The 14,641-nt window shown below is 41.0% G+C and overlaps 1 protein-coding gene across 6 annotated transcripts in view; it reads left to right on the top strand.

Annotated features, from left to right (window-relative positions):
* TPK1 (thiamin pyrophosphokinase 1) overlaps positions 1-14,641 on the top strand; it is a 303,147-nt gene that overhangs the window by 284,137 nt on the left and 4,369 nt on the right. The window contains exon 8 of one of the 6 annotated variants that reach the window (XM_086845537.1): positions 7,935-8,005. The exons of the other annotated variants lie outside the window; for them this stretch is intronic. Within the exon in view, the coding sequence (XP_086701663.1) occupies positions 7,935-7,966 (32 nt within the window). The 3' untranslated portion in view covers positions 7,967-8,005. Of the gene's footprint in view, positions 1-7,934; positions 8,006-14,641 lie in introns of those variants that run through there. 6 annotated transcript variants of the gene reach the window in all.

Here is a 14,641-nt window from a genome sequence, read left to right as displayed (position 1 = left end):
AGGGCATACTGGAATATTAACAAAGTGGCAGATGCTTTGCTTTAATGAAGAAATAAGCGCTGTCATTTTGCCTTCATCCTATCCCCCATAATGTCACTGGATGCCCCAGTGGTTTTTTCCTTTCTCTCTGCACAGTGACTTGGGAACCAAAATTATAACCTACTTAGTGTAAAAAAAACTCTCAAAGTTGATGCTCAAAGGGTTGTGTGCAGACACTCGACACTCCTGCTACCAGCCAAAAACTGCTTTGCCTATGGTTCAGCATCCAGGTAGGACCAATACGTGCTGGTTCTTTCTCAGTGTCTATTTTTGCAAGGTGCTTACAGTATGGACTTTGTTTTTTACATTTTCATATTATTTTCATTTTTCATATTATTCATTTGTGCAGCTTCTCCCAAGAACAAAGTTCTTTTCCCCCGTGAACTTATGAGACTGTCACAAGCCATGAAAAGAAGGGAGAAGGTTATACAAAATATGGTGTGTAGCATTTAAGCAGCAAGAAGAACAAGTGAGGAAGTCATTCTCACTGACTTGGGAGAATTGGGGTGATGTTCCCAGAGTGTGGAGAGGCAGAAGTTTGCATTGTCTGTGATAAAGTACAATGAGAGTGTCTCCCCTTCTAAAGCTCTGCCTCGTGATGTTGGGGGCTTGCTGTCTGTGTGAAGCAATGTCATTAATCAGTGAGGTCTGTAACAGTCTCCCACAGGAAAAGTGACACTAGGGGTTCAAGACTGAAATAGAGAGGGACCATTAGAGAATATATTAGAAATGGTTGGTTTCTTACAGTCCCATTAAATATGAGCCTACCTGGTAATACTTTAACTTGCTCCTCACAGGAATATCTTTTTTCTCTCTCAATTAAGTCAAGTCTGCATTGTCCCAAAAAACTCAAAGTGTGTCCACCCTTTTCATAGATTTTCCTAATTGTTAATGTAGAGCCTAAAACTTTCAAGACATTAAGTTGTCATTTAAAAGCTGTATGTGTCCTGGGAAACTTGTGTGGGCAATAACAGACAATCTTACACTGATTTCTTAGAAGGAGGAAGCTGCAGTGAAAATCCAAACAGAGCCCTTCAACCTCCGCATGGCCGGTGCATTCTGTGTTACAGAGGAGGAGGCATTTTGTGGTTACCATGTACAGAAGTACATCAGAAGAGCTTCATTTTGAGGCTCCTTGGAGGTGCAGACATACCAGGGGAACTGCACAGGTGCCAAGCAGTGGTGTCACCAAACGGCTGAATTGTCCTTCCCTGTGCAGGGGTTCCTGAGCCATCTCGGGAGGCAGGTTGGATGGCAGCATTCCACACAGCAGCTTGGCACGGCTTTAGTTTATGACTTAAGCCACAGCCCCACAGGCAGTTCAGCTGAGTAGGAGTGGTGAAGCCTAATGTGCTTTTCTCCCACCCTGGTGGACCATCTCCTTGGCTGCAGAATGAAACAGTGAGAGAAGGAATCCAGCAGGAATCCTCCAAGGATATGGGACTGTACCCTCAGGAGCAAAGGCACAACACTCTTGCTCTTGGTCATTTGGTGCAAGCAGGATGCAATTAATGCCAAGGTCATGGGCTCAATCCCCATATGGGCCATTCAGTTAAGAGCTGAACTTGATTGATCCATCTGGTGCCCTTCCAACTCACACTGTTCTGTGATTTGCACAAAGGACACTCCTCTGATTTCTGTTTTGTGGATGGAGAAGTGTGCTTCTAAACACAGTGGTGGGCATTTCCTGTGCTGCTGGTAATCACAATTCTCACACATGGGAAGAATACTATAAAAATCAAGACTGGAAAAGGTGCTGAAGAACATGAAGCTACTTCCTTGGATAATTCGCTCCCAGGCACTTTCATGTATGTTTTTCCTCATGAAGTTTTAAATGTCCTGAAACAAAAGAATATTAAATAAGGGGCTTAAGGTCTAGTACCATGCAGAGATTCATCCAGAGGGATTGAGGAATGAGGTAGAGAAAGCTTTTTCTGTATGCTGTAACTTAGAGACTGAATCTCCACAGAAGAAAAGACAGGGTGTCAGAGTGCTTTTCCAGAAGATAGTAGGTTTTGATTCCCAGGGAAAATAAAAAAAAGAACTGCAAAGCAGGTTGGGTATGGGATTTCAGGAGCTCGTGGGCAGGTGAGTGATAATGCTGGAACCAGCAAAACATGTTGTGATCAGGGAGAGAAGTGGAGCAGTGCCGGGTCTTACAGCAGAGGGTGCTTGAGGAGATGAAGGGGCAGGCTGACAACACTGTGTGCTCCTTCTGCATCAGTGTTGTTTGGTACAGAGTAAACAGCAGCTTTGGCCATTAGATATATTTTAGGATTAGACCAAGAAGGAAGGAGGCAAACTTGCTTAGCATTCAATAGGCCCCTGTCTGGGTGCTCTTCCCCATTTTCTCTTGAAGTAATCTATTACCACATCTCAAGAGAAAAATGACCCCAATCTAAAGATTAATAGAGCAGTGTGTGGATATTTCCAGTGATGTGTGTGAAACTCAATTTCTTTTTGTCGCTGTATGCACTGAGGTGTCCTTTATCAGCAAATCTCTAGATCTTAAAAAGTAGGCTGATTATTGGAGAGGGCATCAGACAATTTAGGGCACATGGTGTTTTCTTATGACAGGAGCGTTGCTGTGAAGTACAGTAATTTATGTTGATAAATTTCAGCCATCAGAATGTCTTGAACACTTCAGAGGATGAATTTCTAAGCATACACCTCTCATTTTAGCAGTGAATGGGTAGAAAAGGGGTATTTGAGAAATTGGAGAAAAGATAACTCTTGCTTTTGTTGTTTCTTGAAAAGTAGCAAGGGACTTTCATGTGTTCCTAGAAGGAGCTCCTTGTCACTAGGGTCAGATCCACCCAATTTTGGTTTAATGTGACAAGTTAAAAAACTTCCTTCCTTCATAGCAAAGTTGCAACAAAAATGAAGGAGCTCATATAGTGTCAAGACTGAGTAGTTTTTGAACACTAGATATTTCTTAGCAAAGGTGTTTTGGTTTTGGAGTTCTCTGTGCATGCCAAAATGTAAAGCTTTTTATATAAAGAATTAAAGACACTGCTGGGTTCGTATGTTATTATGAGAGGTTTCAAATTTCTCTGTCTTTTTTCCCTCATGTTATATGGTCACAAGTTTTAAAGTCTTTGGACTAATTCAGTACAGCACAGGCTGAGTACTGAGGTTTCTATGATAACAGTGTGTCGTGGACTTGGGTTAAAACATGATTTAATTCCTCTCTGAATTGTAGCCTGCAGAAATGAACCACAAAGTAGATTGAGTAGATAAGGTCCAAATTAGATATGAATTTACCCTGAAGATGTGTGCATGTGTCATACAGTGGCAGTTGCCCCTGAACACGGTAGTGAATGTACTCAACTGGCCTGAAGATTTGTACTATTTGAATCTCATATCCCTAAGGGATGATAGAGAGACCTACCAGGTGTTTTCAAAGCAGGAAATATATTCAGTGTTTGACCTGCCATGACCCATCTTGACTTGCAGATCTTTTGCAGAGATGACCCTGGATTACAGAGGTTTGAGTTCCAGGATTTTCAGAGGGATAGATTAAATTAGTTTGAAATTAGTCCCCTTAGCAATTAAAAGGTTTGGGGAAGGTGTTTTGCTGGTTTAGAGCATTATGATTGCCCACAGAACTTGTTAAAATACTGATATTAATGCTACATCAAATTGAGTGTGCTGTGGCATGTGGTCTGGTATTAGTAACTGTAGAAGATTGTGATTTAAACAAAAAAACACCCAAACCATTTGTTTTTGTTCTGGAAGAAGAGATTTCTGTATTGACAGACAGACAACTACTGTGCATGTAATTTCCCAACCTTATCTCCTACGACTTTGTTGTATTGAGCTGCTTGCATATATGCAGCAGGAGGAGAACTACAGAATACCCTGTTTACTAATGATGGGAGTTCCCTTAGGCTGAATGCAAGCATGGCATATTCTTATGAGACACTTGTAAAACTTTCCAAACAGCAGCAATGAGTAGTGATTTCTAGCATGCCTTCGGGAGCTCTGGAAATGTTTTTTTTTTACTCAGAATAAGATGCCAGTTGGGATTTGTTCAAGTAAGCCCTTTCCTCTTTGATATATATTGTTATCTTGAGTTTTGCCACAAGTGTCTTCAAGTTGTTATAATTTCTACCCCTCCCTTTTTATTTTCCCCCAAGATTTCAGTTTTCCATGCCAGTGGTCGAGAACCTAACAGTCTGCTGAAGATAAGCTAAGATATAAACTAAGGTGGGACATCTCTTAGGCATGTACCATCTCCTAATGCAAAAATATGAGAGACTCCATATTTTGAGTTCATTTTTCTAGTGAAAGGAAGTTTCTCTGGGTTCTAACTTTTGTTTCAATACAAAAAAAGAAAAAAGAAAAAACAAAACTGCTGGTGGAATAAATTACAGCCTTTTCTTCTGTTTTCAGACCCAAACTCAGAAAGCACTAAAGCATCAGTGCACTTTTGCCAGGTACATTGCAATGAAATTGCATCATTCACTAAAAATTACAACTGACTCCACAGTGTACAGGAGACGGAAATGAGAAGCTGGCAGCTCTCTGGCTCACCTTAAATGTATATATGAGGAACACAGTGTATCAGTGGAAGTGCAGATAGGACTAGGCCCTGGGGTTTATATTCACATTACTTGGCCTGTTCACATATGTCAAGGGGGAGTATTCTGCCAGCCTCCTACACTTACTAATTATTTTCTGTTTGGGGGAAGATGAAGTTTTGAAGAAAAACATCCAGAAATCACTGGGGTGCTATTTATATCGTCATAAACTTTTATCAACTTAACTGACTTTAATAATGACTATTACTGTAAAACCCAGCAACTCTTATCTCCCCCACTGTACATGTCCTGTAGTAATGAGGAATTCTTTTTTTTTTCTCCTCCCTTCTGCTCCTTCGCACAATACCAAACTTAACTCAATTTCCTCTTCTCTTCTCCCCTAGCTGTCAATCATTGTCACATTACTTTGCATCATATGCATCAAGAAGAACAACTTTTTCCATCAAGTAAGCCAATTCTAAAGCTGCCTTCCCAGAGGCTATACAGATTGTGAAAGCTGGAGGAGCTCAGGAAAGAGTAAACTGGACAATAACAAAGGCTCCCAGAGCTGCCTCTGCCTGCCAATCTCTCATGCAAGCACGGAGCTCTATATAGGCCATGCCTCCAGGGCCAGAAACGTGTGTGAGCTCTGCCAGCAGACCTCCTGTCCACACCATTAATCACAGTAGGGAGGGGGGAAATGGCTCATTACACTGCGTCAATGATATTGTCCATTCTGTGTTCTACAAATTACAATGTTGCGTTCAGCAGCCCCTGACTTCTGAAGTCCATGATTCAAGAAAGGGAGAAAAACTTCTTAACAAGAGTGTCTACCTGTGAGCAGCAGAGGTTAGGAGCAAGCTGCACTTAGTGAGTTTAGACAGCTACAGCAAGGCAAACTTTCCAAGGCATGTTTTTTTCTACTCTTAAATCCTTGGCAGTTTTCCTTCCCTCTCCCAAAATGATAGATTTGAGGGATTTCTCTATTCTGAAACATTATTTTCAAACCTCTCCGTTCATTTCCAGTATAGTTTTTATGTGAGACTTGTGTAAGGCATCTTTCATGGCTGAGTGACTTCAGGTATAATTGAGTAAGAGCTTCCTGCAGTATTTTGGCCATCCTTAGAGGTCCTGTGCTTTACTGGAGAATGCTGTGGCTATTTATGGACACCCTTTCAGAGCAGCAGAGATTTATCTCCCTGGCTGCCAATGATACTAGAAGTTGTATAACTACATTTTTGCTCACAGCTTTTAAACATGATACTTTATTGGTCTCTTTTATGCTTAAGTACCTATAAATGAGCCCTTCAAAATCTGTATCATCCAGGTTCCACTCTTGCACTTGACATGACAAAGCTCTTGCTGTGTCCTGACTTCAGGGCTGCAAGGCTTATCAAGATCTGTATTGTACAGAACTTGCGAGGTTCTCCAGTTCTTCCTGGAAATGTTGGTGTCTCACTTGGTGTTTTCTAAACCCTTCCCTCCAGTAAGCTCTAAGCTCTTACCAGACTTTCTTCCTGATTTTGGGCTTCACAGTGATCATGAAGCTTCCCCATGGGCTTCCCTTGGTCTCATGAAGGCTGCTTTGTAGTGGGCACGCATGTGATATTGTTTTGATGGTCTTGAAACAAGCCTGCCTGTTTCTAGAAAAGCAGTGCTTTTCTTTTTTGCCCTTTCTGGAGCAAACACAGCTTTTGATAGGTGGCCTGAAGTTCGAAGTAGATGTATCTGTTCAAAGATCACCAAGCTTCATGTTGGGTTCAAAGCTTGCATGAGACATCTCTAGGTTCTGAGGGTTATCTCAGGGTCACACCAACTTCTTCCTTGTCACTGGATGTCTTGTAGTGATGCGTAACAATATCCTTCTAAAACTGTGATATTAAGAAGAATATGGGCCTATATTCACATCTTCCAAGAGGTGGAATAGAGCTGTAGGTCTCACTTTGAGACTTCTTGAAATTTATAAAGTGATTACTCTGGTTGAAATATCTGAGGATTAATCTTCAGATCTGTCACTATTTTTCCTGTATATTTTGTAGTCCCATAGACATCAGAGATGGAGTGGGTTTTGGGTGTTGTAGGATGTTTAGAATAGTACAGAAAGAAGTGCTATTTTTCTATCCTTTTCAATACTTTTAAGGAAGATGTCAGTTTAAGAGGAATTGAAACTGCTAGCATTGTTTCTGGAACTAACAGAAGTTTGTAATAGTAATTTAAAACTTGTTTTTCCTCTGAGATAATTTTGCTTTCAGCAAAATTTTCCACATCTGCAAAATAAAAAAATATTTCACATCTAGTGATTTTAAATAATCAGTGAAATAGTTTACGTCAGTGAAATCCTGCTAGGTATCATAATTTTTGTGAAGTGACTACAGAACAAAACAAACAAAAAAATTAAAAAAAAATTAAAAAAAAAAAAGTGTGGAAAATACTGAGTACAACAAATGGCCAGGATGAGAAAAGCCATGTCAGATATAATACAATCATATTTCATAGAATTATAGAACAGTTTGGTTTGGAAGAGACATTAAAGTTCATCTAATTTCAACCCCACCACTGCTGTGGACAGGGACACCTCCCACTAGACCAAGTTGCTCAAAACCCCATCCAACCGGTCCTTAAATATTTCCAGGGATGGGGCATCCACAACTTCTCTAGACAACCTTTTCCAGTGTCTAACCACTTCGATTTTGAGTTCAAAATGTAATTCAGAAAGGTAGCTTTTCTAGCTGTTAATAGGAGTGTTTCTCCTACAGTACTCCCCAGACACTGATAATTAGTGAGGAATTACAAATGTTTGAAGATGACAGTAATTTCAGGTAAGATAAGGAACATTCTAGGGTAAAGACAGATTTACCTTATGAAAGCTCCATAAGCCTAAAAAAATAGGCTGTTTGAGGACATATTTCCTTTCTTGGCAATTGCAGCCATCATGTTCTTTCAACACCAAGTGCTGTTGGCAGCAGACAAGCTGCAGTGTAGTTGGTGTAGTCTTTTATTTTACATGTGACTGTTGGATTTGTAGTTCCTTTTCCTTCCCACTTCTTGCAGTGTGTTAGGGTAGTTTATGGGTAAGTTAAAAGCCAATGTCAAGTCCTCTGTACAGTAAAACTGAGAGTCTGCTGACATGCATCACTGTGCCATGGCATGACTGTTGCAATCCATCTTGACCAGTGTGTTTGAAAGTTGAGCTACATATAATCAATTGCACTCTTAAAACTTTAATGTCTTTGACTGCACCGTGTAGCACTACATTAATTTAGCAGCGCATTCGTCCTCGGCATTTTAGGTCCAAGGGCTTACACCACCTGGCCTGGGCAGTGCCTGACACGGCACTGTGTGATTAATGCAGAAGCCTTTCCTTCCTCTCAGCCCAGGCAGAAAGCTGGCTACAGCCCTGCTGAGGCACTCCTCCCTAGAGAAGAAGCAGCCAAAGAAAAGATCCCCTGAGCCACTGACGCCTTGCAGGGGGCCTGGAAGAGCATGGCATGTTTCTGAAGGTAAGGGATGAGTAGCTGAGCCAGTTTGCAGAGGGGAGTGTGGGGGGCAGGGCTAAAAAGGCTTTTCAGGTCAGGAGGAGGAAGCACACTAATATGAAGAGCACTGCTCATATTGGAAATCATTACTGGAGATCAATCAGATTTTTTCGAGAGTGCACAGCCAGCTAACAGATTCTCAGTAGCGAGTTTTCCACTTGAATGAAGTTTTTGACAGTCAGTGAGACTTAGGACTTGCCTCTAATGACAAATCTCTTTTTTCATTTTGGGACAAACATTATATAGGAGCTGTTTGTATTCAGCAGCATCAATTGCATCAGGATGCAATCTTAACTTTGCATCCCCCAGAAAAACACTGTAAAAGCAAATAGCTAGGAACATTCAATGAGCCATATGCAATGGCTTACTGATTCATATATGGCAGATAACCCTCCCATGGCCTTCCTGAAGAAAAGGGCTCTAATGCTGGGTGAAGTGAAACTGGGTAATACTAGCTAAAATAGGCTGTGCTGTGTCATAAGCTGCATTTGTGTTAGATTTTTTTTTCCTGAAAAGCTGACTTTAAAGCTTGGAAAGAAAGGAGATTGAAAGATGCAATGGCCAGCACTGTTTGAAAAGCAATCCTTTATTTTCTGGAGGACATGGAGAGCCATCTAATCCAATTGAGTGCCTCTGAACTACAAGCAGTATAGCTTGCAGTCTCCTGTTGAATCTCATATTCTGTCTCAAGGGTTGCAACACGGTGCTGGACTCCAGTGAGCAAGTTTGGAGGAGCCACAGTTCCATGAATGTTGTTACAACAAATGTTGTCAGCTTAAGATGCAAGTTTGAAGATAAATGGAATAGAATTAATAAGCAGCAATAAGGGCTTTGTAATTGAAATTGTATAGACATTAGAGGTACATAGGTTGTTAGTAATCATATTAACTATTTCTTAACAGAAAGACAAAGTAATAAAATTATAAATCAAAAAGCTTAGCTGTTCACGTGCAGATTCAGGGGGACATTTTGTAAACGAAATAATTGCTTTCACTTCATCCTCAGAGTAATGCTGTCTGTGTCTAATTGGTTTTTCTCCAGAAAGCAGAGAAATCTAAAATTCTAAGCAATGCATAGCAATATAGAGGTGAAAATAACCACATTTTAGAACCTTCATACAGCATTCCACCCCAACACTGAAAGGAAGCAGGGCTGCTAGGAGAGGTAAAGATAAATGGAATTACTTTTCTATCAGAAGTATAATAGTCTTTATTAGTTAGTTATGTGTGCCTAGAATAGATCAACTGTCAGCAAGAGCAAGTAGATGAACATGTACCTTGTGAGCTGTCAGGAAGATCAGTGTGGGGTTTTTAAATAATAATTAACCCCTTCCAGAGAAATGTTTTAGACAAAAGCACAGCTGCTTTATTAACAGTGTCTTTTGTGCATAAGGATGAATATTCCAGCTTGTTCTCTTCATTTTTTTGTGTAAATGTAATACCATATTTACATAAAACTCTGTTAGGAAATGGTGCCATTTGCTGTTAAAGCTTGCATAATAAAATTGTTTGTCAGGGATTTAATTTGATTGAAGTTTGTTATTTGTGCTAGCAGCTCAGAGGGGCTGCAGCTTGCTTTCAAGCCTGGCGATGCCCTTGCCCTGAGCAAGCCATAATGCAAACAGCTGTCCTGGGATTCAGTGTGGCAGGGCACATATTTTTTTTTTTTGCACCTTAACCATTGCTCAGAGGTGAAGCAGCTGTTTGCTTCCTTGTGGTCAGAGGAGCTCTTTGAGCACCAGACCACCATTCTGGCACAGTTGAGTAGTTTCTCTGGTCTGGCAGCTTGATTGGGGTCTTAGAGCAAGTCACTCTTGGTGGTCAAGAGAGTGTGGGGCCACCCAGGAGTCTGAATGGAGCAGCTGTGAGCTAGGTCAGTTCTGGTGGGGGCTGGACTTGGCAGGGGAAGGGTTTAAATATGCAACGTGTTGGACCCCTTTGTGGTGGGTTGACCCTGAATAGATGTCAGGTGCACACTAAAGCCTCTCTATTACTCCAATCCAAAACTGGACAGGGGAGAGAAAATGTAGTGAAAGGTTCATCAGATGAGATAAGGACCAGGAGATAACACTCACTGATTAGCATCATGGGCAAAACAGACTGAACTTGGGAATATTAATTTAGTTTATTACTAAAAAATTCAGAGCAGGATACTGAGAAATAAAATAAATCTCAAAAACGCTGTTCCTCCCCACCCCTCCCTCCTCTTTGGGCTCTACCTCATCCCCCTCAGCAGCGCAGGGAGACAGGGAATGCTGGTTACAGTTGGTTAATCACAAGTTGTTTCTGCCACTGCTGAGGCAGAGGAGTCCTTCTCCTGCTCCAGCATGGGGTCCTACCCACAGAGACAATCCTATGAACTTCCCTGAGAGTCCATCCCACAGGCTATAGTTCTTCACAAACTGCTCTAGCATGGGTCCCTGTCTGCAGGGTGCACTTCTCGAAGGAGTCCACTCTGTGGTCTTCCACAGAGTCACAAGTCCTACCAGGAGACCTGCTCCAGCATGTGCTCCCCTTTCCATGAGGCACAGATCACTGCCAGGAGCCTGTTCCAGCCTGAGCTTATCCCAGGTTCACAGCCTGTTTTGATTGTCTACTGGCTCCAGCATGGGACTCATCCACAGGCTGCAGATGGATCTCTGTATTTCCATGGACCTCCAGGATATACAGAGATCCCTGCAGGGGCACAGCTGCCTTACCATGGCCTGCACCACAGCCTGCAGGGGAATCTCAGCTATGGCACCTGCAGTACCTCCTCCCTCTCCTTCTTCACTGACCTTGGTGCCTTTGAAATTGTTCCTTTCACACACTCTGATTCCTTTCTGACTGCAATCATATCTGTGCAACAACTCTTTTTTACCTGTCTTAAATCTGTTGTTACAGCGGTGTAACCATAATTTCTGGTTAGCTCAGCCTTGGCCAGCAGTGGATCTGTTCTGGAGCTGGCTGGTGTTGGCCCTGTCAGATATGGAAGAAGTTTCCATCAGCTTCTCACAAAGAAGTCACCCCTGTAGCCTCCCCTACCAAAACCTGGCCATGCAAATCCAATACACCCTTCCAGAGTTCAGATGGTCTACTTTGATCTTTGCCGTTGTGACTTCGCATATTGGAGTAAAGGACTGAGATTTTACAGAACTTTGTCAAATCATATTTAATTTCATTTTGGCACTGAAGCCCAGCGATGGAGCAATGTGTGCAGCAGAACAGGACTCTGGATATGGTACTGAGCTAGTGCTGGCAGCAGCAATAAGAAGACAGCCTGCTTAAATTTGTTTTTCAGGGCTGGCTAGGAACTGGCTTTAGATCAACTCCCTTAGGAAAATCATACCCCCATCACAGAAAGCTGAGAAGTGCTAAGTTCTTGGGAGACTTGCTGTTAGGGACTCTTCCTACACAGTCGTAGGCGATATAAGCAGTTGGCCAAGACTGTTGTGGAATATTTATGGCATTGCTGCTGTTCTCATCCATGGAGAAATTGAATGAGATCCCCATTTCACCCAACATGTGTAGGTATTTACTGAGCAACTATCCATATACCAATATTTCACCTACAGGCCCAGTTTGATTGATACAGAAATAATCATTGTGTCTGCACATTTTTGCAAATGATGGGAACAATGGTATGCATACAGAAGCTGAAAAACTTATATTATTAATGTGTTTTAAAATCCTCTTTTACTGATTACTCTTGCAAATATAATAATCTAAATGTGGCAGGATTTATCAGGAATCCAAAGAATAGAAGAGAAAGATAATTAACATTGTGTTCTGGTTAACTAATATCACACTTTGAAAACTGTTGAAGTATATATAGGGGTTTGTGAGAGAGGTTTTTCTAAAAATTTGTATTAAGTGCTGGAAAATTACTGTAGCTAGAGGTGAATTGTTGATCTTGGTCAGTCCTGGATCTGGTTGTGTTGAAACACTTTCTGGTGCTATGTTGTTTGAAGCCTAAGTATATGGATGTAGTCACCTAGCCCTGAGATTTGGGTGAGGAAAAAATTCCCTCTCCTTCCTCTTCCCATCTCTCTTCTCTTTCTCTAACAGCCCAGTCATGAGGAATGTAAGGGGAATTTCAGTCCTTTCTGCAGCACTGTCTGTGGTCAATTGCTAGGATCATTTGGATACCTTTCTCTAACAAATTCAGTGGATCTCACTGCTACATGCATCATATCAACTTGACAGTATAGCAGCTTTCAAAATAGCAAATATTTTTAGGTTCTTTGCTGTCATGTCAAACCAGAGCTTCAGACCTAAATGCTGTGACAGAACACCATTGTTTTTAGCTAATCTCAGATTTCAGTGTTGCACAGATTGCCATCTTCAGCTTTGTGTGACTAACTAATGCCTCTAAAGATATCTGACAGTGTAATAGGATGATGTGTGCTATGAGGTGTCTTATGGACAAGTTAGCAGTGAGACAATTCATTAGCTGATGCATCTCAGTACTAGTCTTGCCCTTTTTCTCATGAGAATAGAGTTCTTTATCTCACAATGTGAAGTAGAGACAGACCAAAATAGCAACAAGTTATTTTGTCTAGCTTATATGCAAAATCTTTACAGCAGTGACTGTCAAACTGAAGCTACATTTTATTTCTGCAGCTGTTTCTTCAGTGCTCTAACAATATTATTAATAGTACCTGTCACCTGTACAGCACCTTAGAGCTGTAAGTAGTTTGAGAAACATTATACAAACTTAGTGGAAAGCATCAAAAATTAAGTAAACACCCTACTTCTTACTGGCTAAACTCAATTCTTAAAATTACTTTGTAGCCTGGTTTTGCCTTTAGCTTAGTGAAACAATCTTCCAGACAGCTATTTCCCTGACTTACTTTATGTTTATGTTTTTGCTAGATCAGTCCTGTTAGAACTTTATCACATTTAGACCAGAAAGGCACTACTAAAAACAGTATGTAGAGTTTCCTTGTCTAACTTTCCAGGCCCCTTTAATTACGATGCTAAAGTGATTTTGAACAAAAGCAGAAGCACGTCTTGTTGGTAGTGCTAAAATGCTGTTAATATCTGTAGAGACTCCGTACAGTTAATGATTCTTGTTGGTCTTGGTGAAGCAGTAGTAGCAGCAGAGACCTTCGTGTAGAAAGCAGTCTTAGCATCATTTTTATCAGCTTATCCTTTTAAATTGCCACCAAGCAGGTGATGTGACAGGAAGACTTCGAGCTACTCTTACAGTACCACCATTATAACAAAGCTGGAAAAAATATGTGGGAAAAAATGTGTGCTGGAAATAAATTTGAAAACTTCTGATACTCATTTGCATTTCTGAAGGCTCTCTCAACATCAGTGATTTCTATCCAGGATAGGACACACGGTTCTCTTAATATATTTTTTTCTGTTTTTAAATGAAATTGTGAAGCTTTGACAGCCTTTAAGCTTTTGTTGTAACCTGCTAAATTCCCCCCAGTGAGAGGCCAGGCAGCCTGTGCTGCACAGCCCTGGCCAAGAGTCTTTGCTAGCACCTGAACCAGTGGAAAAGCCACCTGGCCCTGCCTGTTGGCCCCGCTTCCTCCCATATCCTCTCAATGCTTTCCTGAGTCTGCTTGTATGAGTGCATTGAGATTATAAAACCATTGTTCTGTGCCACAAAACCAGGTACCTAAAGTTACAATAGTTATAAAACATGCCCGATGCAATTTCTGCTTCTTCAAAACTCCCCTTGGCCCTGAGGGAATCTGACTACCAGGCTAGTCAGCCCCTCCCAGCAGACTCAGCAAGTCTTTATGGTATTTTTGTTGTATCAGTATTGAAAATAGTTCATTCTTTATTGTAAATTACTGTTATTTGCAACTTCCAGTTTTGCAGTTCCCTCTGCACAGAGATCAAGCACCCAATTTTTCCTTTGTATCCGTCAGCGTAAATCAAGATTAACTCCAGTGAAGTCTGCCTAACCACAAGTGTAAACCTAGGAGGAATGGAAGGAAAATCACCCTACAAACTACTTGGGATTTTTATTTTTAAATAGCAAAATTAATGCTGCTGCTCTGCAGACACAGGGTGACCTGCAAAGTACTAGCTCATGCATTACTAATGCATCTCCACTTAAATGCAGATTTTTGCTCCTAACACAGAACTTCAGGGAAATCCTCTCCAGATAAACTGTAATAGGATACCAAATGGTGATTCAATATTTCACTTTAGCTTGTGTTTCAGCTTATTGATCTTAATTTTCTATCATTTTGATGCAGCATTTGCCTAGGGGGAAGAGGATTACATTCACTATAGTACAGCTTTTCATTATCAATTAATTATTTTAATATTCTCCATATCCATGCCAGAAGTGGCAATCTGGTTGTATTACTTTCCTTGTTGCTGTTTTCAGTGGTGGAAACCAGCAAGGTGTGACTTTACATATTTCAGGAAGTAATTGAGACACAGTTGAGAAAAGGAAGCATAGCATAAGTGTCACAGTATCTATGTGGGCCATGCTTTACATGATAGCATTTTGTCCTTAGTCATTTGTGGTAACAGCAGTGAGACCCTGACACAATTTGGTTTTGACATAAGTTTAGGATGAAGTTTTTCTCTG

The sequence above is a fragment of the Cyanistes caeruleus genome, chromosome 1 (genome assembly GCF_971803275.1).
Source record: "Cyanistes caeruleus chromosome 1, bCyaCae1.hap1.1, whole genome shotgun sequence".
NCBI classification, from domain to species: domain Eukaryota; kingdom Metazoa; phylum Chordata; class Aves; order Passeriformes; family Paridae; genus Cyanistes; species Cyanistes caeruleus.
The sequence above is the reverse complement of the archived record's forward strand: the minus strand, read 5'-3'. Positions and strand labels throughout refer to the sequence as shown.